General features: G+C 29.9%; 4 protein-coding genes across 5 annotated transcripts in view; 3 read left to right on the top strand and 1 right to left on the bottom strand.

Moving 5' to 3' along the window:
* LOC106756822 overlaps nt 1–4,872 on the bottom strand; it is a 7,761-nt gene extending 2,889 nt beyond the window's left edge. The window contains exons 1-5 of the mRNA XM_014639422.2: nt 4,752–4,872; nt 4,347–4,533; nt 3,798–3,869; nt 2,907–2,974; nt 2,381–2,537 (exon numbers count right to left, since the gene is read on the bottom strand). Coding sequence (XP_014494908.1) covers nt 2,381–2,537; nt 2,907–2,974; nt 3,798–3,869; nt 4,347–4,523 — 474 coding nt within the window. The 5' untranslated portion in view covers nt 4,524–4,533; nt 4,752–4,872. The remainder of the gene's footprint in view (nt 1–2,380; nt 2,538–2,906; nt 2,975–3,797; nt 3,870–4,346; nt 4,534–4,751) is intronic.
* An 8,289-nt stretch (nt 4,873–13,161) lies between these two features.
* LOC106757256 (protein EMBRYO DEFECTIVE 514) lies at nt 13,162–15,183 on the top strand. Its single transcript, XM_014639887.2, has 2 exons — nt 13,162–13,673; nt 14,562–15,183. The coding sequence occupies exons 1-2, from the start codon at nt 13,260–13,262 to the stop codon at nt 14,919–14,921; spliced, it is 774 nt and encodes a 257-aa protein (XP_014495373.1). The 5' UTR covers nt 13,162–13,259; the 3' UTR covers nt 14,922–15,183.
* A 4,641-nt stretch (nt 15,184–19,824) lies between these two features.
* LOC106757020 (protein RKD1) lies at nt 19,825–20,952 on the top strand. The gene is made up of 4 exons (XM_014639605.1): nt 19,825–19,922; nt 20,007–20,155; nt 20,257–20,594; nt 20,707–20,952. Exons 1-4 carry the CDS (start codon nt 19,825–19,827, stop codon nt 20,950–20,952), a joined length of 831 nt encoding a protein of 276 aa, XP_014495091.1.
* A 2,281-nt stretch (nt 20,953–23,233) lies between these two features.
* Nucleotides 23,234–27,384, top strand: LOC106757512 (GDSL esterase/lipase At1g74460). Of its 2 annotated transcripts, XR_002667335.1 has the most exons (6): nt 23,234–23,541; nt 23,767–23,897; nt 24,080–24,319; nt 24,468–24,717; nt 24,818–25,113; nt 26,743–27,384. XR_002667335.1 is itself a non-coding variant. In XM_014640184.2 (5 exons), exons 1-5 carry the CDS (start codon nt 23,304–23,306, stop codon nt 25,060–25,062), a joined length of 1,104 nt encoding a protein of 367 aa, XP_014495670.1. In that variant the 5' UTR covers nt 23,234–23,303; the 3' UTR covers nt 25,063–25,286. The 2 variants fall into 2 exon arrangements, 1 of the variants encoding a protein (XP_014495670.1); XM_014640184.2 differs by lacking the exon at nt 26,743–27,384 and having other exon boundaries at nt 24,818–25,286.

The following is a 27,384-nucleotide window of genomic DNA, read 5'->3' as shown; positions in this document are numbered from 1 at the left end:
AGGTGCAAACCTCACCTTACAAGCCGGTTTTGTGGGGTTGAGTTAGGCTTAAAGTCCACTTCTAATATGATATCAGAGCCATGATTAGTGAGAGCTTATCCTAGCGAGTTCTAAGTGGGCATTTCTGTTTCCACCCGTTATCGGGCCGCTATTGGACCACCTAATTTCTACTATCACGTACGAGATGTCTAGCAAATCCCTATGATCTGTTTGATCACATCTTTATTCAAACCTAGTTTGCTTAGCAAAGAGTAGTTGTGTTCCAAAACATACTCAATGTCTTAGTCAGAGTTGTTTGATATCCAAACAATACTTTTTATTAGTCAGGAATGGCTACATTCCAAACAATAATAAGTGGGTTAGTCAAGAGTGGTTGTGTTCCAAAAAATATTGGGGATGTTTGGCAAAGAATGGCTGTGTTCCAAAATATACTAAGATTTTAAGCCAAAAGTGGTTGAGTGTTCAAATAATACTTGGGTTATTAGTAAAAATGGTCATGTTCCAAATAATACTCGGTTTGTAACTTGCACCATTAGTTATTTGGTGATGTTGCCCAAATCTATGAGATTAAGATGAGAATCTCTAATGCTAATACAAAACAAGGGAACTACTCAGCCAGTGAGGGCACCCATATACTACAAAATTTGTGGCAGGAGTTCAACTATCATGAGCAATTTCAAGCAAAATGTAATGAAGATGTTGATCTGCTCAAACGCTACAAGGAGAAGGATAGCATCTACCAGTTGTTGACAAGATTAAACAATGAGTTTGACCTTATTAGAATTCAAGTGCTAGGGAAGGACCTCTCCCCACTCAATGAGACAATGGTTGTGTCTCAGGCTGAAGAAACCCGTAGAGGTGTAATGTTGGAAACCCCATCAACTGAAAGTTCAGCCTTGCTTGTACAAAACAAGGGGAAGAAAGTTGGACAGGGCCAGCTCACTTCATCTGGAAATGTAGGAGGAATTAATATACCTAAAGGAGATAATAAAGACTCCCTTGGGTGTACCTATTGTAAGAAGTTGCGACACACTCAGGACAAGTGTTGGAGACTTCATGATAAGCTTCCAAATCCAAACCGGAATTGGACACCTAAAGGAATTCCAGGTGGAGGACATACTTAAGTCCATATGGCACAACTACACCCAACAGAAAGAAATTCTTTACGACCCACTACAGAGTTCAACACAGAGATTATGAAATTAAAGGGGTTGCTAGTCACATTAAAAAAACCTGCAAATTCAGGTAATAGCTCCATGGCATTTGTAGGTAAGATTCCTTACTCATATGCACTCAGTGTCAAATTCCTTTAAAGGAGGTGTCTAGGTAGTTAATTCTAGAGCCACAAATCTCAAAGAGCTTAAATTTGAAGAAAGTTCTCAAATGCATCTTGTATGTGACAATTGAGAAAAATATATAAGAATAGAGAATAAATTTGAGAGCTTGATTCCCCTTTCTTAGGTTCTCATATTTATAATGACGCTAGAACTTCACATACAATGAACGAGAAAACAGAGAAAAGAATAAGAAAGATCACATCTAGAAACTTGTTATATCAAAAAGCACATTGCAGCTTTTCAATAAAGTCTATTTAAGATGACCTATTCAACTAGTGTCAACCAGGAAATATTACACATTTCCTTTAATCCTATCTTTCTTGAAAGGACCAAACATATTAGTGGATTGTCATTTTATTAAGAGAAAAACTAGAGTTTGGAGATACTACTTGTCAACTCTAATAAACGATTAGCTGACATATTCACCAAATCTCTAAGAAGATCGAGGATCGATTATGTGTAACAAGCTAAGCACATATTGAGGGAGAGTGTTATAATTATAGAAATAAAGAGTTGAACCTGTATAATCAGGAATATCTAGATTATATATCTATTATTAGAAACATTTTTTTTTACTCATGTATCATATCTTTGTTATTAGGGGATATCAAATGTTATCGATTTATTGTATTTATATCTTTTTCTCAATATAAATAAAGCACTCATGTAGTCTCAAAAACATATGGTTTCAGTTCAATGTTTTTCTCTTTCTTATACTTTAACATGGTATTAGAGTCATTCAGAATTTATCTTAGCCAAAATTGTTGAGCCTATCATGTTACCCATTACCTAGTTCCTCTTGGTCTCATACTCTAGAGATGTTCAATCCTTGGCGTATAACTTGAGATATGATCAAATTATAACATATAAATAGGAACAAACCTCACTTTACCAAACTGGTTTAGTGAAATTGGGTTAGACTTAAATTACAATTTTTTCAAGTGTTAGGAAAGAAAAAATTTAAGAATATCAATTCTCATGACTAATATAAAAGATTTGAAAAACATACTATTGAACTTCATGAACAAATTAAAAGCGCTTACAATTAGACCAACCGAGTGCCACAATGTAATTCCACTAGTGCCAGCAGCATTGGCATAACCTTCACGAATCTCTGGAACTTGGTGCTCTACAGCTGCAATAGCCAAAAGTCGAGAATTGTGCAAATCTAAAGGAATACTAGAGCTTTCCCAGTCATCACTGCCCAATATGCAGAAGCATATTTTAAGATATAAAACCAGACGCAGGACATAGAGCAGATAATGATAGTTTAGACTGAACAAGAGGTATTCAAAATATAGCAAGAATATAAACTACATAAAGAAAATGGATATAGACTAGCACAAAAGGGAAGAAGGCTAATAAATAATCTTAAACCCACCTAGCCCCCAACAAATTCCTCCACTCTTTCTATCAGAGATCTCTTTAGATTTAGTCTTACTCAATATAATGAAGTCTAGAAGGAAAACAAATAAGCAAGGCGAGATTGCCACTGTATCTACATATATAAATATAAAGATTCTTGTTTATATCAAAAAGAATAACATCAAGTCAAAAAGGTGGAATTACCTGATATCAATTGAAGTATCTCCAGGATGGTAAACAGTTGTTGTCGCAGAATAGCCAGGTTTGAATGGCTGAATGTCAAGAGAACTTTTCTGTGAAAAAACTAGAACTTAATCTGAGCAAGTAAATAAATGCAATCTTCTGGCCCTATGATTTCGTTGTTGTTCCATCTAATCAATTTGGTACTTAGAATTCATTCATCTCTCTTTTATCCTATTGCTAACAGCCATCTATTGTTTCTGGCTTTGCTTTTTTCTCTCTAATCTTTCAGGGCATGTTTGTTTTCCTATATTGAGATTCTCCATAAAATTAATTTTGTGATAAACTAGTCTTAATTGTGATCACCCCAGCCCACCTTAACGCTTTAGTCTGCCTTCATTGCAGCCTCCAGCACCCTCATGGTGTTGGGTGTGGGAGGCACATCCCTTAGTCATATAACCTAAGTAGACCTTACCTTTTTAGTCGACTCCTGGATTGAGTTACGTGCTAAGTCTTAAATTTGTTGTATACACATGATGTCGCATATTGAGTTACTTTATAAATGCCTCAATGTTAGACAAGCACCAATTCCCCAAACCAGTTATGAACAGGTCAGAATTAAAAGTTGCCAATACATACTCCAATCATTAATGTCATGTCTATGAGGGTTTCCCACAGTCTCTCAAATCAGAGATAACTAGCAAAGTAACAGCTATATAATCCACGAGAAAATTATCAATATGCTGGGTGTATCCAGCAAGCCCATACTTCAAACACAGCCAAAAGAAAATCAGCATAAAACTCCTTAAAAAATAATGACCAAAATACAACTAAAGCTAAGATACATGTGAATTACAATAAATATGCTTCTTAGTGCTAATATACCATACTAATACTAAGAGTTCAACAAGTCACCTGATGGCAGATTTCGCAAATTGTATCACCCTTCTCGTAGCACCATTGCTGAACACATTCCCTATGAGCAAACTTGTACAAAGAAAAAAAAAATATTGATGGAATTGTCAATTTCTGCAGAGTTTACAATAAAGGGATGGAACGGGAGGCAAAGCAATGGTCAGATGACAGACTATTATACATCAATAACTGTTGTTAGTTATGAGAAAAGAATATAACAATTGCAATTCAAACTATCTCATTTGAATACACATCACATCAACATGCAGTCCAAATTACTTGCACACACAATTACTGCTGGAAACAACCAATCCTTTGAAATCCGAGGCATTGATTCAAGAAAGAGGAAGTCATTTATTGCAAACACCATGCTTGTACTTTTCCCAAAGAGTTTACTGGTAAATAGCATAGCTCATCAGCCCATAGAAAACAACAATCTACTGTCTTCATTGCTTACTAAAAATATACAGGAAGCCACAATCCTAAAATGCCTCAATTGTAGTGCTTACTATCCTCATTCGCAAACTCGGGAAAGTTAATATAAAATACCTTCAAGGTTCCATTGCATCCACAGGGTATGTCCAAATTTTGAATAGTGTCATCTTCCTGGCAAATGCGACACTCCACCATTAGGGTAAGATCTTTTTCTTGATCGCCACCGTGCTCAGGTTGCAAAGATGCTGCAAGAAGAGGATCAACAACAGATAAAACCACGTGCTCCCGCATTGATTTGATCCTGAAACAAATAAATCATAGCATACACTTTTTACTTTTTTATTTTAGATTATCGGAAATGGAAGGCCTTTGAATCATCAATTGACTTTATACTCACACAAAAAATACTAGAACTAAATCAGAACGAATCCAAACAACAATGATGCAGTCAAATGGAAATTCCGATCCATTTAGATGGAAAAATTGGAAATTTTCTGGGTTTTAAAAAAAAGAAATTACCTGAAAATGGATACAACTGGGAAAAGTGTAGTGGAGATAGCCTTAGAGTGAGTGTATGAGTGAGAGGGAGCTAACCAAGTGACTATGAAAAAATCACTATATTTTTGCACTTTTAATGGTTGATGAATGTAATTAACACTTTAGAACATGATAGAACAAAATAGTTAGACAAAATTATGACTATATTTTGATAATTTTTTATTGTCATTTCTAAAATAAAACTATAATAAGTATAAATTATTTTTATATATTAAACTTAAGTTTTATAAAGAATCTTACATACTTTTAAAAAAAATTTATTTATCATAATTTTAATTTTATTCCATTTTTTGTGACTCTATTCTATTAATTTATTGTTATATATATATATATATATATATATATATATATATATATTCTTTTAATTTTGATAACTTAATTATAATTATCCTTAATTTTATTCAACTTTTAATTTCACTATTTATAATTATGGTGTTATTTTTTACGTTACATATAAATTTGAAGAAAAATATCATTACTCAAGAGATTATGTTTTCACATCCATTAAAAAAATTAATTCAAATAATTTTTCAAAATTAAAAAAACTCATTTACATAATTAAAAAATTACTTATAATAAAATTTTGAAAGTTATTTATTTTATAATTATCTTTTTGTAAAAATTATTTTATAATTTCTTTATAATTTTAACTTAATAATTAAAAACATTTTATAATTTAATAAAAATTTTATTATAATAAAAAAAATTAAAAATGCATATTAATAACGCTTAAATTTTTATTATAATATATTAGTAAAAATACATATGATAAGATTAGGATAAAATAAGTAAATTATAATTATAAAAATAAATATAAATAAATTTTACAATTTAATTGTAGATGAATTTTGATTATCTAGGATTAAAAAATAATTCAATTTAAATATGTGACTACTTGAAGAGTGAAATTAAATTAAAGAAAGTAAAATAATTCTTCATATACAGATACAGATAAAATATAAAGTAATAATTATAAGACTTTCTATCAAATATAATTTGATAATGATTTAATATATTTTTAAAACTACAAATTAAATTCGATTTCAAATAATTAGTAACCAAAATTGCGTAAAATTATATTTTAAAACTAAAAATTGAGTTTAGATTGTAAATAATTATCAGTTAAAGAAATAAAGTTTAAAAAATTAAAATATTTAAATATGTTTTTTCTTTTATTTTTAGATAAAAATTAAAATTAATCGATTGATTCTATATTTAAAATATTAAATAAATTTAATAAAATGATTAAAAATTAAATCATATAGTTAAAAGATTAAATTAAACTAATGTTTTAATTTTAGTTTTTCCTTAAAATTAAGAAAATAAAATATATTCAAACCAATTAAATTTAAAAGATTAAAGTAAACCAATGTTTTAATTCTAATTTTCTCTTAAAAAACTAGATTTCAATTTGATAAGATATGTGTAGGAAAGTTACATGGAAGAATGTAAATATTTGATGTAAGGTGTGAGATGTGTATTGAAAGGGACCCAATTGGAGATGTGTGGCCCATAATACATATATACTTCATTTTCTCTCACACCTAATATTTTTTCTTTTTTTTTTTGTTTTTGTTATGTAAGTTTTTTAATCAGTGTTATTAAATTTTTTAATTTAAGTTTAGTTTACTATTTTGAATGTTGGTTGCAATTTTTAAATAAATAAATAATACTATTTATGGCACATGTTACTTTTATCAAATGATCAATTTTAGATTTTGCATCAAATAAATCAAGGTTTATCTTTTTTAATTTTCAAGATTTCTTATTTGAATTCCTATAACTTAAATTTAATGTATCCTCAAATTCAACAAACTAATGACATGTATTTCAATTAAAAGAGTCTGACAACACTATAAACATTTACAATGAATGTTTGGATGTTTCTATAAAAATATCTTCAAAGATTGTCTTTTCCTGTTAGATTAATACATTGAGCATGAGGATACCTTGTATCTTCCACATTCATACTGACCCTGATGATCTTTGAAAATTTTATTGTAAAACCTTTGTTTTTATTAATTCTAAATAAATTCAATGACAATTTTTATTTACCCTATTTATTGTACTTGTAACATGTGTAATATTAAGTTTTGGAGAGGCAAATTTTAATCCTGAAATTTTCAGGAATTCAGTTTTTCTAAAATAAATTATAACCTAAATTTTTCATTTTTTAAATAAATAATGATAATAATTAAAAAATAATATATATTTATATTTGTATCGAATTCAATAAATATATTAAATAATGCAATCTAATAAAATCTAATAAACTTCATTATCTTGAAACAAATTAAAATATGTTTATTAAAATAAATAGTCACATAATCATGAAAAATCTCACTAAATTGATTACATCATTCTTATTATTATTATTACAGTAACCTACATAATAATAATATTATTATTATTATTATTATTATTATTATTTATTTGGAATAAGTTAATATTTTATTAATATTATTTAATATCACATTACTAGTTTTATAACATGGAGTCTAAGGTCTAATTAGGGAGGGTAAAAAAATCCGTGTACACGGATCTGCAGATAAAATCTAGGACGGATAGTTGATACTCACAGATATTTACTATCTGAAACCTGCGAATAGTAGATATTTTAATACCCGTTTTTAAACGGGTCAGGTGCGGATATTATACTATCAGTACCTGCGGATATCCGCTACCCATAAAAAAGAAAAATAAAAAATTATTTTTTATTTTATTAAGTTAAATTTAATTAAAATAACATTAATTTATATTTTACAATGTTAAATTTAATTAAACTTGTACTATATGAAGTATACCGATCAGAATTAATTGTATTGATTATTGGGTTTGATTGCCTAAAAATATACTGTACTAATTAATAGGTACACAGAATATACGATATTAGTTATTGATTATTGGGTTTGATTGCCTAAAAATATACGATATTAGTTATTGATTATTGGGTTTGATTGCCTAAAAATATACTGCACTAATGGTTAATCAACGGTCAACAATCCATTGGATTGGATGACATTCTCAAAAAGGATTAAAGATCAAAAGAGAACAAAACAAAGAAGGACGACTGACCCTTTGACCAATTCAACCGAAACAAAAATTAAATTTTAATTTATAGTTAATTTAATTTATATTATATTTTATATATTTTTTTAATTCTATTTAAATTTTATTTTAATAATTTATAAAAATATATTTTTAAAAATATTTGCAGGTATCCGCGGATATCTGCGGGTTTTAAAATATCTGCAGATATTTTTTAAGCGAGTATCCGTGCGGGTAGCGGGTCGGGTAGCAGGTGAATTTTTTTTTTGTCGGGTCAGGTTGCGGGTAGACACTATTCGTGTCTGACCCGACCCATTGTCATCCCTAGGTCTAATGACTCTAGTGTTTTTCAAGGAACACATCCATTTAGTTGGCTAAGAACTCGACTTTCTCTTTTTCACCTTTCATGAGCTTTACCATCCATTGACTCCTCTCGGCCATATAATCCTTGTAATAACACGTAATGGTCATATATCAAGCTATCATAACTAGAGGTGTCAATTTAACACATGGCTCTAGGGCCAGCCCCAACCCACTATTGAAAAAGCCCTATTTTAATAAGCCCCCTAAGTAGGGGGCCAGAAAAAAGCCTCAACCCCCAAAACTCCCTCTCAAGTGGGTTAGGGTCAGGGTTAAAGTGGGTTTAGCCCCACTCCAAAACTTTAATTAAATTTTAGTCTCACTCCAAAACTTCAAATTAAATTTTAGAAATAATATAATTTATATATACATATTTTTTTGTAATTTTACTCTCTCTCTCTAAATTATACAATTTTTATTTTAATTATTTTACGTATAATTTCTTTTTACTTCTCATGAATTTAAACAAGAAAGACTCAATATTCAATATTAAAGGTATGAGAGTTAAAAAAATTAAAATATTATGGATAATAATCAAAATGATGATCTTTAAATTTAGTTAATAAAAAATAAAGTCAACAAAACTAACCATGTAATTAAGCTAGTGATGATTTATTCGCTAATAATTCAGTTTGGCTCTTTTAATTATAATATAATTCTAATTATTAAGTTATAGATATAAATTATTATTATAATACAAATGAATCATATTTATAATTATTTTTAGTGTTATTACTAATTTTACTGTTATTAATTTGATTTTTTTAGTTTTATTATTATTTTTTAAACTTAATTAATAATTGTGATTTGATGTTGAATTTAGTTATTTGATGTTGTTCACTTTGAAAATCGTGTTGTAGAGATTAGTTTTTTTCAATTTACTAACATTTTCGCTTGAGAGACAATTAGTTGCTCAAGTGAAAATGTAAGAGAAACAATTATTTTTCCTTTGAAGTATTTTTCATTTAATAAACAAAATTGGTCGCTTAAGTAAAATTAGAACAAAACTCTTAGTAGAAACTCAAAGATAGTAATGGAAAAAGAAAGACTAAAGAAGTAAAAGACAAAGTCTTGTGATGTATTATTCACTTTACACACAGTAAAAGTCAAAGCTTCCAAAGGGAAAATTGCTTTCCTTTTTGAGAAGGTTCTCCTTGTCACAAACATCAACTCTCCAAAACTCTCCCTCAACATTCCACATAATAACAATATATAGACTTTCCTAGAAAATCTCCCTCACACGAAGAAGTAAGCTAAGACAATCTCACTTTCACCTCTCCTGTCTCTAAATATATTTATTGCTTCCATTTAAATATTTTGAATTGAGGTGTAAACAACCATATCCATTGATTAATTGTTTGTGTTGTGGTTTGGTGGTAGGATTGCGTTCACAAATTTGATTGTGTGTTTGGTTATTTCTTAACTCTAACTACAAAGATGTTGATTTATACACACAATGGATCGAAGTAAAATAAATTTTGTATTCACTACAAATGAATATAAGAATAGAATATAATAATAGTTTTTTTCAAATTTAAAATTCTTAGAAAGTCTATAACTATGTGCATTGTTATATTGTAAATTTAAAATCATTTAGTTAAAAATATCAATTTTTTTTTGTTTTTTAAATTTAAATATTTCAAGGTAAATTTTATGTTAATTTTAATTTTTTTTAATAAAAGATCGTATACGTACTCATCTATATGGATTAACAATTAAATTCAAACAAAATTAACAAAGTTCAAAGTTATAATTTTCTTTTTATTGCACTACAAAATATAATAATACTTATTATACTAAATAAATTATTTTTCTCACTTTTTATTTACTTATAACAATTTACAAAATAGTTTCTTCATTTATTTACCCGAAAGAATGAAAATAAAGTATTCAAGTACTAAAAGAACTCAATATACAACAAATTACTTAATATGAGATCTATATAAAATAGATTAGATTTTAAATAATTGTTAATTAAGTGATGTAATATCTCAAAAATATAGAATAAACTATATAAAAGAGTGGTCACAAATATGACATGATAGAATAGTTAATTATAGTTTAAAGTCTAACTTATAGTCATCCAAAAACAACTATAAATTTAAAACTTTATATACAATGTGGATACACCAAAACTATGTACAATCACTAGTTTATACTAACTAAACAACAAGTTCTTCATCACCAAGAGTCTGCTCCACGGACAGTTCGTCTCCCTCTATTCACACCCACATGATGATCATAGCCAAGCAAGAAACACAACCACATACAAAGACAAACATAGATAGAAGGGTAAGCTAGATAAACAAGAAATATTCATATTTATATAATCATTTAACAAAATCAACTTGAATTTAAAAGAATGTAATTTACACTGATCATCCCATACATCTCATACTCAAACGACTCATCCGGATTAGTATAAATGTTGAACTATTGGTAGTCTATGCACTTGTATAGTTCTGCTGGCACTCTCCAACACCATACAAGGTTAGTTCATCTTCAATGTTTATAGCTAAAGTCCAAGCCTATAGACAAGAATCTTCTGCTACCCTCACCACATGCATTGTCCCTCTCTACTTAAGAATAAATGACCATTAGAGTGTCGAAATATACTTACCATTTCGAAGCTCCATACATTTATACCACACGTCAACATCATCCACCTTGATTACTACCATGAATCTCACCCCTGAGTCATGGAGTTAAGTTCACCAATCATAGCTCATAAGTATAAACACAACAAATCACAATACTTCATCATACCTTATTCTTTATTCGAACCCAACTCTAATTACATCATCAGAACAAAAGAAGAAAAAAGTACATTCTCATCTGAACCAGTCGCTCAGCGCCTACCCTCGCTGAGTGACCACATACTTGTTTCGCATAGCGACCCAGCTCGCTATGCAAATCCACCAGTAGTGATCCAATCCTCCAAGCCACTCGCTCAGCGTCCCATCTCGTTGTGCGAATTAAAATCGCAGGGGTTCCAGACCCTGACCTCTCGCTTAGCGCCCTGACTCGCTATGCGAAAGTCTAGACAGTGGTCCAGACCCCTCAAACATACACTTAATGCACCCATTCATTATCCAAATAAAATTAACAGTGCTTTCAGACCTCAACCATTCGCTCATGTACTTATTCGTTGTGCGAATCATCAAACAGAGAGCCACTTTCCATGACTACTCACTGAGCGACCCCATTCGCTCAACGAGTTTGCATAATTCTGCAGCATAAAATTTTGCAAAATTACGCAACACAACCCACATTTACCAATTCCCACTATTTTTTCCAACTTCTAACTCTCCTAAATTGTGTTATACACCTAATTAGACTTGACCAAGTGTTTCAAAACCTTGCTACCATCGTTCTCAAGTGTTTAGGAACCAATTCCCACTTCAAAACCTCCAAAACACCAACTTATAGACCCAAAACCCAATCTACCACTTTTGGCACATTTTTGACTAATTTAAGAACTCAAACGAGTCACATTTGACTTACCAAAGCTGCTTAAATAGACCAATTGAGCATCTAACCTTTAATTCTCATTTTCACTACCTCACTTCCTCAAAATGACTTAATACCAAGAAAACTATCTCAATTCATGATAAACCAAACCTCATCACAGATTTCTCACCCCTTCCTATTATCAAAACAGATCAAATCATCATTTAAACAGTCCAAAATATCAATTTATGCATTCATACTCATAAGTCATCACATTTCATCGTACTCACATAACACCGAACATGATTTCAACTTCAATAGTAAAAAAAAAATAATCTTCTTTAAACATACACAAGCAATTGAAAACATATTAGAGAACTTCTAGCTTCCCTTACTTTAATTCAACAGCTCAAAACCTCTAAATGCTTCACCGCTTGCTTACGGTACAATTAATTTCTAGAAAACCCACGTATCACCGATTTGTGATAGAAAGCAACCTTAGAATCAAAATTGAACTACAATCCAAAGAAGAGGAACTCTTGATTCATGCAAACAAAAATTATTTTGCACTATAAAGAACCCTAACTACTAAGGAGAAATGAGTTTACCACTTACCAACTCAATTCGAAAAATTGATTGATTGGAATGGAAGCTCTTGACGTCAAAATTGCCTAGACACTTCCTGATTATTGAAAAAATGAAGATAATAAACCAAGCTTTATAAAATTCTTGTAAGATTATTTTAATATAAACTATTCGGTCTCATTATCTTGATATACATAACTATTCTAGTATTTTATTTTCTAAGTTCATGTGACAATTTATTATAATTTTAAAAATATATAATAATTAATAAAAATGGTATATTTTTTAACTGTTTTTATTTTAATTTTACATATTTTCTTATAATTATTACTTGGTATATATATTGATTTTAAAATTTTACCCGTAAAACTGTGATAACTGTCTCACTTGTTAAAATAAACATAATTTATTATGACTTATACATTTTATATTTCCAGTCATTATGTTTTAAAATTTCAATAAATTTTAAATATATTATTATTGTATTAATTACGTACACAACAATAAATAAAAAAAATTGGGGAGATAAACTACACACATCATTGTTCACTTCATAATTAAGTTTTTCTTTCTCTTTCGTACAAATTCCTATTCTATGTTACTTTCCAAATATCATGTTTATTGAAATTATAAATTACGTATTATATATATATATATATATATATATATATAATATAATATAATATAATTCAAATAAATAAAAAATAAGATGAATATAAGTATTAAACTTTAAGCAGAAGATCATAATAATACTTCTTGATTTTTGAGATTAAAATAATAATTTATTAAATTTAAAATCAAATTAAAATTCAGTCTAAAATACAAAAACCTAATTTTCAAATTAGTTTTGAAAATTAGTCTAAAGTGAGAGGATTAAAAAGGAGCACGACTAGCACTATCGGGTCATGTACCCTTTCCACTCAGACTTGTTAACCTCCAAACTCAATCCCTTATAAATACAGAGTCATAAGTTACTCACTGCTAACTATCTTCTAGGGTTTTAGAATTCACCCAAAAACCTCTCTCATGGCAGAAGGCGCTGCACCCGAAGTCGCCGATCCCATCGCCGTCGCCGCCGTAGACATGGACGTCGAGAAACCCGGCGAAAACGGTGGCGAGACTAACCAGAAACGTTCCAGGGAGGACGAGGAGCCCCTGGCGGACGAGGGGCCCCTGGCGGACGACGTTTCGAAGAAGCAGAAGGTGGACGAGGAAAAGTCCGTAGAGGAGCAACGACTGGAGAATAACAATGATCAGGAAGGAAATAGAAAGGAAACAGAGGAAGATAAAATGGCCGAAGCAGAAGCAGAAGGAAAAGAAGAGGATGCCGCAAGTGTTTCCGTGAAGTTGGGATACAAGAGCTTCGGTTCTTCCTCGGAGATGTACCATTACTTCTTCAACATACTTCATCACTGGCCTCAATATATCAATATTAACAAGGTATTTTTAATAACCAATGCCTTTTTTTTTCTCATTTTTTTGAATTTTTTTATCTCTATTAGATGCTTTTTTGTCCCTTGAGTGCAAAGAATGCAACTAATTGAATTTCTGATTTTCCTTTCGTAGCCTACCTAGTTTCTACTAACTCGTGTCGATTGTTGGTGTTTAATTTTTTATGATTGTGATTTCATAACCCCTTATCTCATTGTGTGTGCGAATGGTTGACATTTGATTTCTTTTTATTATAAATTCACAAACCTATCATCTCATTTGGGAATTATTCATACTTTGTTTTTATTATGATTTCATAAATCCTTTATCTTACGCCAGAAATATTGATATTTGATTTTTTATGATCATGGTTTCATGAATCCCTTATCTGGGGATGATTGATATTTGATTTTTGTTATGATTTCATAAATCCCTTATCTCATGTGTATTGATTGACATTTTATTTTCTATGATTGTGATTTCATTTAAGTTTATAACTTTGATGGTGCCTTCTTGTTGGGTGCAGAACATATGCACGCCATCTTCAGTACAAATTATGTACACATTGCTATCAATAATGTAGTTTTATTGCAAAGGCTTTCAAAACTGCATTAAGATTAGTTGTTTTAATTTGTGGTTTTTAATCACTTTTCAGTGCCACCAAAGTATTTTATAACACTCTTTTGCTGCATATTCGCTTGCTCCGGTTGAAGTATCGAACCGTGTAACAAAACTTAATGTTAATTGCAAAATTCCTTCAATGGATAAATGAGATTTGACTCAGTTCTACCTTCCTATCTTCTCATTTTTCTGCAGCCTATTTCTGTCTTGGTGTTGCAATAACTGCAATCAGAATTTACTTACTGTGAATCCGTATTGATTTGTGTTGTATGGCAGTATGAACATGTAATGTTGTTGGAGTTGCTTAAGAACGGCCATGCAGAGCCTGAAAAAAAGATGGGTGGAGGGGTTCGCGCTTTCCAAGTTCGCAAGCATCCTACCTACCAAAGTAGGTGCTTTTTCCTCATCAGGGAAGATGACTCTGTTGATGATTTTAGCTTCAGGAAGTGTGTGGATCACATTCTTCCCTTACCAGATGGGATGCATTTGAAATCTGACGCGAATAAGGCATTTGGTGGTAATGGTGGTGGGGGAGGAAAGGGTGGCAGAGGTTGGCGTGGTGGAAGAGGTGGGCGTGGTGGAAGAGGCGGACGGGGTGGAAGAGGCGGGCGTGGTGGAAAAGGTGGTCATGGGTAAGGAGGAAAGTGGAAACATTGAATATGATTGTTTTTTTATTTAATATGCTTGGCCCGCGCAATTTCATGTTTCTTGTAATTCAGATTTTGATGTTACACTAAGTTATGAATCTTTTTGAGCCATATGAGAACTTATCTTGGTTATGTATAGAACCAAAATAGAACTGAATGTCTAGTTTGGTTTGACTGACAAGGAAAAGTATATTTTATAATGTCACTGGTGATGGATTTTGACTTGAACGTGTGTTGAGGTTGTTTTAGAAGAACTTGTTAAATTATCTGGTTCATATCAATTTTAAGAAGTTTATATTTAGTTATGTTCAATGATGACAAGATTTCCATAAATTTTAAATATTCATTCTTATTTTATTTAATTGTCTTAAATATATCTTAGGAATATGTATAGTTTTTGCAAGATCTGTCTTTTTGATCTGAATTAACTAACTAAAGAAACCTTGTGCTGTCTAAGATCTCTTTCATAATAGATTATTTTGAGATTTGATTTTGTTTGGAATGTTTCTTATTTTCTAGTAAGTCGTTGAAGCATTTAATTTAGAGAGAGAAAAGTGGATGTAAAGTGATAAAGGCTGATTAAATAATAATAAAAAACCCTTTTAACAGACTTAAACAAACATATTAGTGGTAGTTATTATGTGGTAAAAACTATTGGTTTCGCAGAAGTATGGGGAAAGGGCTAGAATAAATTTGGCAATGTGCATGCCAGGTTCAATTTGTCAGTTTGGCATGTTATTTTTTAGTGTACTTGATAAGAAATAAAGATATTTAGACAATATTTTTTTATAATATTTAAACATTATCTATGTATCATTTGTGTTATTCTGTGATTGGTCCATGATAGTATTTATGATTATTATTATTGATTGTGAAGTAATTTTAGACCAATTACAGAATGACACATAAATGTTTAAATGTTGTTAAAAGAAATCTTGTCTAACTATTATTATCTTTTGATAGGTGATGTGGGAGATATATATGAAAGTTGAAATGGCAACATATATGAAATCAAAGGAAAATAAAAATTCTTGTAATTTCCTCGTGTCAAAGAATCGCAAAGAAAAATAATTTCGAATTGTGTATGACTTGAAAATTTCGAATTGTGTATGACTTGAAAGTATCTACAGGCAAAACGGACATTTATGGCTTCAAAGTGGTGTTATTGAAATTGATCACATGTAAAGATTACGTTACCCTACAATTCTTCATGTAGTGAACACCTATGTCTAGACTTGATCTCTAAAAGCTACTTCTCAAACCTTAAATGTACGTAACCTGTAATCATTCAATCTTGGCAACAAATTATGAAAACATCACACCACAATCTTGCATTTCTATTGCTTCTTGAAATAATATATCTATAAAATAACATTCAATCTACTCCTAAAGTCACCAATTAACCACTTCGGGAATATTACCTTTTTATTTTTTGATATTTTCTTATATTTAACATCCACCAAATTTTACACAAATATTATACATAATAAAAAATATTTATAATTATTGTTTTTAAGTTATTAAAAATAATTTTTAATCTCTTATGTCATTGTAAAGTTGACTAAATTGACATTAATTACGTCCCATTTTAAACTATATTCTCTTTTGGAAGCTAATCATTCTTTTCTTCTAGTGTTATGAGTTTTGGGATATAAAAACGAGCATTTTATTACCATATAAGGTTATTTTATCCGAAGAGATACGTTTACCAAAATTTATATAATAACCACTGTAGTATGTTAGTGTGGTAGTAGTGGAAGAAGAAAGTAAGAATGGTTGGCATTAATTTTGGAGGATTACGGACAATTCATAAATGTGGCCATCTAAAGTTGTAGCATCAAGGATTTGTCACATTTGTTTTGGAAGTTTTTGAACAATCATTACAATCAAAGAGATTTTATTCATCACTTATGTATTCTGTTCCTATTTATTTCTAACATCATTTTTATATACTATCTACATCCTATATAACCTATATTTTTGTTATTTAACTAAGTGATAGAAAGTCCTCCAAAATTTAAAATTTACGATGATTCAAACAAATTTAAGAATGAGATATTTTTATTTATTAATAAAATAATTTATGTTAAATTACACTATAATTTTATTTAAATTTTATTTTTCTAGTTTTTTATAATGTAAAATTATCTATTAATTTTTCATAATTAATTTCATTTAATATTTTTTTTTCAATAAATAATAAGGTTAATTTGTGTAATTTTTGTTGAGGCATTATTGATTTTAAATAATTTTTTACTATATTTTTCATTTCTATATTTTTATTTAAGATATTTAATTATGAAAATGAATTTAATCTATTAAGGTCCAACGAAAAATCATGTTTCAAAAGTTTTCTAAGGTTTAAGCATTATTTTAAAAATATATAGTTTATGACTTTAATATTTTAACACTAAATAAAAAAAAATATCTTCAAATCTATTATACTATATGACTGTCTGACCAATCATTAGCAGAATGGTTGAAGACAAATAAACACTCATTAGAGTTCCAATAACCAACCCCTTGGCCAAACTCTAGAGATGACCGAACAGTTACGACACCTTAAACATCATTAATAATCAAGTTTGCGGGTAAAAAATGTTTACCAGAGTAAGTCTATGTTAATTATAACTCAATCTCGAAACCTATAAATAAGAAGGAGTAGGTGATTTCCTTTATTATGAATTTAAGACTTTACTATCATATAACTCAACAGTCAGAGTCTCTTTGGCAGAGATACCTATGTATACTTTCACAAAGGAACATTAAGGACTTCCAAAAACTTTGTAATCTGGACTATGAAGATGATAATTTTGGAGAAAAGTGTGACATAAAATGTTTTAATTGTGATTAGAGATTCTACACCCATAATATCTACTTTCAAGTGAATTCAAAAAGTAATCAATTCTTAATGATTCTCAAAGAAATTCTCAACATTTATCTATATTCTATATCTCTATTTATTTGTTCTTGAATATATTTGTCTACTATTTTATTTTTTTTTCCAATCAATATACTTATCTATGTGTTTTTATATGAAATAAAAAACAAAAGTTATATATATAAAACACTATTAAAGATAAGTATATAAAAAACAATGAATTAAAACAATAAATCTTGATTCTAGTTGTCAAGAAAATAAACTCGATCACAAACTCATAGTATGTTGAAGTTTCAAATCTCTCTCTCTTCTTCAGTAAATGTTTAAATCTAATTTCCAAATTTCAATTTTTTCATAAGTTATTTTGAAATTAATTATTAATAAAATAATTCAAAAAAATTATTTTGAAGATCAATCACACAATTGATCAAGATTTGTTAGCTAATTAATATTTTAACAATCACTCGTAATATTTTAATTAAATTTTATTCTCAAACATAATTTTATAATTAATTTAACAAAGATATATTAATACTATTTTTGTAGAGAGCTTTCTTTTAGAAGATCCAAAGCAATTACTTTATCTTTTGGACCTTAATTGTAATATCCATAATATAATTTATAAATCGATATTTAATAATTAGTTAGTAATATTTGATCATATTTTTATAATACTAAGTTACAATTATAAGACATGATGGTGAAGGAGTAGTGTGGTGGCTTATTGGCATAGAAAAGCTTAAAATTGAATGAAAATGGAAGAGTTCATAGAGTGAAAACAATAAAATGAAGGTTTTTGAAAAGAAGGAAATGAAAAGAAAGGTGTGTATTTGAGGATTGATATGGGTTTTATCGTTTACTTACAAACAATGTGGAAAGCCAATTAGAAAAGCAATTATTACATTCGTTCCAAAAAATTTCTTAAACTATACTACTAAGGCTCTATTGTTTTAAATTTTACCCAAATATTTTCTTTATAAAACCTTACTTTGTTACTTTTTTTTTTAATTACATATATGCACATGTTAAAATTTTAAAAATAGGGTTAAATATGTTTTTAGTCCTTATACTGTGGGACGATTTTGGTTTTAGTCCATTTTTAAACTAAGGTACAATTTAGTCCTTCAACTTTAGAAAACTCTGGTTTTAGTCCTTTTTACCAAATTTTTTTTAACTTTATTTGCTGTTTCAAGCACATTTCATTATAGCATTTGGATTGTTTACACTGTTTGACACATTTTTGCTTCAATATTAACTGAGAAACGCGTTAAAAAAATTTGGTAAAAATGACTAAAACCAGAGTTTTCTAAAGTTGAAGGACTAAATTGTACCTTAGTTTGAAAATGAACTAAATCCAAAATCGTCTCGAAATATAGGGACTAAAAACATATTTAACCCTTAAAAATATTACACTTGCACTCCCTAATAACAACTAATAAGAGAGATAATTGTAATAGTAAAAAAAGTAGGCTATAGCTGTAATATGATAAATTTTCAAAGGCTTATTACTATTATTATTTAAAGAAATATCATAAGTTAACTATATTATAAGAACTACTTTATTTTATGAACGAAATAACTGCCTTATCTCTTGATAGTTTCAATAGTTATTTTAAGGATTTTATAAAAAATATGAAAAGTGAATTTAAAGATAATTTACTCACTGTTTTAATAACATTGAATGCTACTTTAATGTAATTAAGTTTATTAAATTTAATTAAGTCTGATCAAATGGCCATAGAAAAATCATGTTTCTAGGAACGGCGATATATTTACAATATATAATATATTTAAGATTATGCAGAATTAATAAGCAGGTATATTTTGGTAATTGAATTCATCTTGTAACTCATACTATCGCACACGTTAAACAATAAATCATTCGGCGCGCACATTCTTCTAAAATTAATTACCACACTACTTTCATTCATTCATCATCATCATTAAAATTCCAATATATATTGCCGATTTCTCTGCTCATTTCACAGTATACTATGGTGTCAACAAAGACATGGAGAATCACCAACTCACGTTTTGGAATTCTAATTATCAAATTGATGAAAACTCATTTGCACCAACGTGCCAATTTTCTTCGTATGATTATTTCAGGTTCTTTCCCTTACTTTATTTCTCTACACTTTTGAGTTTCCATGTACGAAAAAGTTACCATGTTAGCATCTTTAATTTCTGCAGAGGTAATGCCAGTGATGGGTTTCATTGGCCCTATGAATTTCCTCTGCAAGATAGCTATTTTGATGTTGTCCCTTTCATGAAGTGTTATTATCCCCATGACATTTTATACGAAACTTTGCCGCTTGAACCAACCCCACTAAGTTTTCAAGGTTGTAAGTATCAGCATGAGTTTTTTCAATGTGTATGCAACCATCCATTGTTCATGTCCTTGTTTTGATTTATTATATCTTCTGAGTTGCTTCTTCTGCAGACTATGACTTCAGTGATGTTAAAAACGTGCTTTCTGCGTGGAACGAAGTTGACGTTTCAGACCATAAGCCTGCGTTTTCATCGAGCAACGATGGTGGAAGTGTGAATGATACGATGGAAGAAGTGAAGGGTAAACACAGAGAAGAGAGAATTAGTAGCAGTGCGAGAAATCTATCAAGGGAAACCGTTTCTCAGTACTTCTACATGCCTATATCACAGGCTGCTAAAGAGCTTAACGTTGGTCTCACACACTTGAAGAAAAGGTGCAGGGAATTAGGTATTCAAAGGTGGCCACATAGGAAGCTAATGAGCCTGCAAACCCTTATTAAGAACATGCAAGTAAGATCTCACTCTTTGAATTGCCAACAAGTTCAAGGTTTTAAACTGCAGTTCCTGTAGTTTTTTTCTTTTTTATTTATACTTATTATGGTGAATTGGGTGGGTGATGCAGGAGCAAGTAGAGTCTGAGGGACCTGAAAATGATGAAAAAATAAGGACTGCCATTGAAATGTTGGAGAAAGAAAAGAGCTCGGTGGAGCAAAAACCTGATTTGGAACTTGAAGATAAAACAAGAAGGCTTAGACAAGCTTGTTTCAAGGCTAACTACAAGAAAAGGAAACTGATGACCATGAGGATCATGGAACCCAATCTTCCCTTGCTGCCCTATCCCACAAGTATTGACAAAGGGGGTGAATAAATTTATCATCAGCCATATATATATATATAAACTATAAAAGAACTATGACTTTGGTTCCTCCTTCTACTGTGGTAAGTTTGGGGATTCAAGATAGTATATATAAGCAATATATGCATGCTGTGACTATTCATGCTGTTTATTTTTCTGTCCTTTCTTTTCTTTCTGTTTATATTTCAGCCAGCTTTTCTACTGAGTATTTTAGTATTACGTGCTTATAGTACGATCAAATTTCTATAATTATTCAGAGTTTTTCTCCATTAAAAGAGATCCCGAAGTATGGTCAAACAGAAAAGAAATATAATGTTTTCAATATTTTTTACTCTAAACCTATTATTTCGTAGTACATATATACTATCTGATTTTGACGAGAAGTGTTTTTAAAGAACTGTGGCTACTCTTAAGTTGCTTAACCAGCTGTTATGACCATTTTAAAGCATTAACGATTGAGTTGTGATGTGACTGTAGCCATTTTGTAACCATGGTTTTAAACTTTTAAATGTTGTTTCAATGATCATATTGTAATTAAAATCCGCAGAGACTCTTGCGTTAGCATGTAATGATTTCATTTTATTGCTCTCTCTGTAGTTTAGAATTGGAAAATGATATTTTAATACTAATTTTTTGACACCATTTTAACATCATGTTAAAATATAGTTGGACGATTTCAAATTAAAAAAAAACTTTAGTTTTTCTCTTTTAAATATGTCTTTGTCTCAGTTTTTTTAATTTGAAATCGTCGAACCACATTTTGACACGTGTACAATGTCAAAATGGTGTCAAAAAATAATATTGAAATATCATTTTCCTTTAAAATTTATCATTCAATCTCACGTGAGTTTTTTTATTTAAACTTTTCTATTATTTATGTCTAGTGTGAGGTTGATAACGTTAACATGATTATCTTTACTTGTTTTTTTTTTATGCCTATATGTTTTCCCTTATGAATGAATCCCTTTGATATTGGTAACCAATAAGTCATTCAATTATATTTTGGAACATGGTGTATGAAACCATCATTATTAAAGGTATTTTTCACGTCACTATATTCATATATAATTGTTAAAAAAGTGGTTTTAAAAGAACTTTTTTTTGTTTATATTTTGTATAAAGTTACATAATAACTCCGGACATACTAACTAGAGAGATTTAGGGTAAAGTGAGTTGACGTCAGATGTACTAAACTCTAAAGACCCAAAGAGCTTCACCAACTGCATTTCGATTAACTAATAATATTTTTTTTTTAATGTTTCACGTTTTTCTTATATCTTATAATTTATCATTAATGATAAAGTTAAAATAAATTAAATAAAAATAAGAATAAGTTCCATATCTATGTCAAAGTTAAACCTTTGTGAATAAGGAAGGAAACATGAACATAAATTATTGTGTATGTTACTAAAAAATTATAACAATTAATTAATATTAAATGGAGACAAAAATTAGTTTAGGAATTCAAGCATTGAGTGAAAGAAGAACAAAATAAAATAGTTTAGGAAAAAAAGGAGGAAGGTAAGGAATAATCATGCTACAATGTGGATATTTTATAAAATTTTAATGTTAACCTTATGATATAAGATGTGATAGAAAAGATGAAAAAGTAGACACAGAAAAAAAAACAAGAGGGTGGAAATAAATTATAAAAAAAAATGAAATATTTGTTTATGATGACTGAAGTGAAAAACAATTGGAAAATGATATTTTAGCACTAATTTTTTGACACCATTTTGATACTGTACACGTGTCAAAATATGGTTGGACGATTTCAAATTAAAAAAAAATTTAGTTTTTTTCTTTTAAATATGTCCTTGTTTCAGTTTTTTTTTTAATTTGAAATCGTCCAACCATATTTTGACACGTGTGTAATATTAAAATAGTGTCAAAAATTGGTGTGAAAATATTATTTTCCAAAACAATTTGAGCAAGCGATGGAGTTAGGTGCACTTACCACAACAATTCACTAGAATAATATCATATATGTCCCTTGAAAGTTCTACCAATAAGAATCACCTGTTTCAGAAATTCATCATTCTGAAACACGCTTAAACTGCATTCTGCAGAGTTCCACACCAATGGATTTCAAGTTGAAACATTCACCAAACCATGGTTTGATCACCCCAAAATAACTAAAAACATGACTTCAGAATGGGTAGTTGCAGTAGGTTTGAATCAGTAATAGTTGGTCCATCAAACGATCTACTTCACTCCGTTAACAATGCTACCAAACTAAAGCACAATCTCACATTCTACACTTCAAAAATTCATAACTATAATGATATAAAACAAACTAAAGTGCTTCAAGCTACAAGAGAGGTGTGACTTAACTAGAAGAGATTATCACTTGATACTCAAACATGAAGTTCCATCTCTCTCTATTTGTTATAATAGGTATTATTTTTGGAATAAAACTTGAAGGGTGCCAATGCAAGATTGTGCAGTTCATTTTTGGAGACTCCCTCTCAGATGTTGGAAATAACAAGTACCTTTCTAAAAGTCTTGCCCAGGCAAGTTTACCATGGTATGGTATTGATTTCGGCAATGGACTACCTAATGGTAGGTTCTCCAATGGTCGTACGGTTGCAGATATAATAGGTAAATCTTTCACTTTTTATATGTAGATCCTAAAACAAGTATCTTTCACTTAATGTTTTATAATAGTCATACATATAACTTTATGTGGTTTGTCAAAGGTTTTTGATACCGGGTTGAGCAATTTGTTAATATATGTGAAATTAAGGTTTGTTCTGTTATATAGAAACAAAAAGCATGTTTTTGTGTTGTTTCACTCTGTAATGATATTCATATTCATATGTTCAGGTGACAACATGGGACTTCCTAGGCCCCCGGCATTTCTTGATCCATCTTTAACTGAAGATGTTATATTGGAAAATGGGGTGAATTATGCTTCTGGGGGTGGCGGCATATTGAATGAAACTGGCAGTTATTTTGTAAGTTGCTCAGTGTAAACTTTCATGATAACTATTTAGCATATGAGCATAAGAAGGCACTGATAATATGAACAGGATCCAATCTGAGAGTTATACTACACAATGCATGAACGTGTTAGAACATTCAATAAGAATTGAGATCATTCACTTACAGTTTGAATGAAAAACCATTCCTCTTGCAGATTCAAAGGTTCTCTCTGTACAAACAAATTGAGCTGTTTCAGGGGACACAGGAACTGATCAGAAGCAGAGTTGGAAAAGATAAGGCAGAAAAGTTTTTCCAGGGAGCTCGTTATGTTGTTGCTTTAGGCAGCAATGACTTCATCAACAACTATTTGATGCCTGTTTACAGTGATTCATGGACATACAATGACGAAACATTTGTGAACTACTTGATGGGAACTCTTAGAGAACAATTAAAGGTTTATTTATTAATCCACTCTAACACATATCAACAACATATGTAACATATGCTGTCTCAGTTCTTATTTCATACATCTTACGTGTGTTGTTTTTTATGCTTGAGTTTAGCTTCTAACAAATTTTCAATTATGACATTTTACTATTTAGCTACTTCATGGGCTTGGAGCCAGGCAGTTGATGGTGTTTGGGCTGGGCCCAATGGGCTGCATTCCCCTTCAAAGAGTGCTTAGTGCATCTGGAGACTGTCAAGACAGAACAAACAAGTTGGCTATCAGGTTTAACCAAGCTGGAAGCAAGTTAATAGATGAGTTACAAAAGCAACTTCCCAATTCAAGCTACAGATTTGGAGATGCATATGATGTTGTTAATGATGTTATTAGCAACCCAAACAAATATGGTAAGTACAAATAGCTGAGACATAGATCATTAAACATAAATATTGAAAGGAAATTGATACATTATTGTTCATTTCCTTTATAATGACGTTCTGAATGTAGGATTCCAAAACTCAGACTCACCCTGTTGCTCCTTCGGGAACATTCGACCAGCTCTTACGTGTATTCCTGCATCAAAACTGTGCAAAGACAGAAGCAAGTACGTTTTCTGGGATGAGTACCATCCTTCAGATAGAGCCAATGAGCTAATTGCGAATGAGCTGATCAAGAAATTTGGGTTTATGCGTGCTGACCAAACAAATCCTCCTTCACCATCACCTGCTATTGCCCCGTCTTCAAACCATTAATCATGGATATGAAGGTTTTGTTGTTGTTTTCAAACTTGGAAGTTCTTTTATGTAAGTTTTCTAGATATTACTATTTTTTTTTTCTCTTATAGAAAGTCTTTGTGAAAATTTCATCCAATCTTCTAAATTGGTAGCACAAGTAAGTTCTGCTGGTCTTTGACTGCTGTTAATGTTGGTTCATGCAACTTGATTCATTAAGAATTAAACTCGTAATAGGTTGGATTTTCTCGCCAATCCATCTATAAATTATAAATATTAAATTATATTAAAAAATGAAAATTTTAAATGTTTTTTTATATTTAAATATATTTAAATTGTATTGTATTAATGTGATTTTAGATTATATTTAAAGTGAATTGAACTTTATTTAGATTTTAATTAGATTTTTTTTTATTTTTTTTAAATTAAAGAAAAATTATAATTAATTAAGTTAACTTATTTAATCTATCACGGATTGATAGACGAGATTCAATTTAAATTTTTTCAAATTAATTAATAAACAAATTAGATTGAGTTAGTTCATTAAATAAAAACTCTAATAATAATAAACATTCGTTCAAGACGATTTTGATTAACATAAACTAAAAATAATATATGTTGATTTTAATTGAATAATTAGTATTTAACTTAAGTAAAAGCATTATTAATACTGATAAAAAGATTTCTAACTCATTAAAAGTGAAATACAATATTAACTTGCATTAACAAAAAATAATTTTGGCAATGACAAGGAAAGATATTGAGTTTATGACCATCTCACTTGAATTAATAATATTTCTACTATGATAGAATCAAAGAGATAATATAAAAGTAAATATAAATTTAGAAAATGATAAAATATTAAATTTTTCAAGTCATTACCTTTTACATAATTAAATTAATTTACTAAAGTTTTAAAATTTTATATTGAATACCAAGTTTTTATAAAATATTTCAAATTATTTATACAAATAAAGTATCTCTAAATAGGTTTTGTAGAAAAAGAGTAATATGTTATTGTGATACGTAGCCAAATCATCCAAAAAGGTTCAAAGTTGTTATTTTGGAATACACTTATTTTATAGGCAATACGAAAATGGTGGTATTTGAGAAACCTAGTTAATATCCATTCTAGGAAATATAACAATGTTATAAATCTCTTTATGATGCACATAAACGCAATCTAGAATTGACATTCTACAGAACCTAATTCCAAAATTTAAATAAAGTAATTCAAATCATATAATCAACAAGATAAACATACGGTGTAAATTACTATTTATCTGTAACAGAATAAAAATATAAATATTGTTATATATCTTTGTAAAATTTTGGTTTTTCTCTTCTTAATTAACTTTATAACAATGATATTTAGAACCATAATGACTTCAAAATATAAGATGGTTTGATAATCTTTGTGGTTTGGATCGAACTTTTAACAACAAATCATTTACACTAAGTTTACTTCGAGAGAAAGTATTATTTACACAGTTTTACGAGTGAAGATTCGAGATAAATTTTGCGTTCACATGAAGAGAAATGTACAGATGGATTTGAAGGGAAATGCAAGATGATATACTTTTCACTCATCCATGGATGTGGTGAGATTTGGAGGGATCCAATCCATAATGTCTGAAGTGCCCTTGTATCTAAAAGTAATTCCAATTGTTTAGGCAAGTATTTGTTGTTTTTTCATTGCAGGGTTGATGGTAGATGAAGAAGATAAGGTTTATGGAAGATGAAGAAGAAAGTGGTTGATGAAGAGAACGAGTGTTTGAAGCTAGAGAAGATGAAGAAGAGCAAAGCGTATTCAATTCCAAGGAACATTTATTTGGTTCTAGCCCCATGAAGAACAACAAAGGCAAGTTGTATTTGGTTTCAAGGAACTCGTATTCGGTTCCAACCCCATGAAGAACAAGAAAGGCAAGGTGTATTCGATTCCCATTGCCTGGTATTCGATTCCACGCATATGAAGAACTCCTGCTCCTACGCGAACTGGAACTGAAAACAGAGAGTAATTAATTGGAGGACGAATTATGGTGGAATGGTAGGAATAAAAGAAAACTCACCTTGTGAGAAACCTCTTCGGTGCAACGTTGACGATTGACATGGGTTTGAGTTTGTTCGGCGATCCACTTGCGACGTTGGTTGGGATAAGAGAGAGGATGCCATGACTTCTGTTTGAGATAGAAGTGGCTCCAAGCAGTGCTAGATTTGGTCTTGTAATCAACTTCTCCGTTCGCGATCCGCTTGCTCAACCTTATGCCTCCTCCTTCTTCCCCCTTCATCACATATAGATTCTCGATTCTTCTTCACCTTTGATGAATGAAAAATATTGTAAAA

Source organism: Vigna radiata, chromosome 3 (assembly GCF_000741045.1).
Source record: "Vigna radiata var. radiata cultivar VC1973A chromosome 3, Vradiata_ver6, whole genome shotgun sequence".
NCBI lineage: Eukaryota > Viridiplantae > Streptophyta > Magnoliopsida > Fabales > Fabaceae > Vigna > Vigna radiata.
This window is presented reverse-complemented; position numbering and strand designations above follow the sequence as displayed.

What these genes read in the sequence shown, in the direction of transcription:
- LOC106757256 (XM_014639887.2), top strand. Translation starts at nt 13,260, where the DNA reads ATGGCAGAAGGCGCTGCACCCGAAGTCGCCGATCCCATCGCCGTCGCC. An exon ending in AATATATCAATATTAACAAG is followed by an intron (nt 13,674 to 14,561) that starts GTATTTTTAATA and finishes GTTGTATGGCAG; the next exon opens with TATGAACATGTAATGTTGTT.
- LOC106757020 (XM_014639605.1), top strand. Translation starts at nt 19,825, where the DNA reads ATGGAGAATCACCAACTCACGTTTTGGAATTCTAATTATCAAATTGAT. An exon ending in AACCCCACTAAGTTTTCAAG is followed by an intron (nt 20,156 to 20,256) that starts GTTGTAAGTATC and finishes CTTCTTCTGCAG; the next exon opens with ACTATGACTTCAGTGATGTT. An exon ending in CCCTTATTAAGAACATGCAA is followed by an intron (nt 20,595 to 20,706) that starts GTAAGATCTCAC and finishes TGGGTGATGCAG; the next exon opens with GAGCAAGTAGAGTCTGAGGG.
- LOC106757512 (XM_014640184.2), top strand. Translation starts at nt 23,304, where the DNA reads ATGAAGTTCCATCTCTCTCTATTTGTTATAATAGGTATTATTTTTGGA. An exon ending in TACGGTTGCAGATATAATAG is followed by an intron (nt 23,542 to 23,766) that starts GTAAATCTTTCA and finishes TCATATGTTCAG; the next exon opens with GTGACAACATGGGACTTCCT. An exon ending in CTCTTAGAGAACAATTAAAG is followed by an intron (nt 24,320 to 24,467) that starts GTTTATTTATTA and finishes TTTACTATTTAG; the next exon opens with CTACTTCATGGGCTTGGAGC.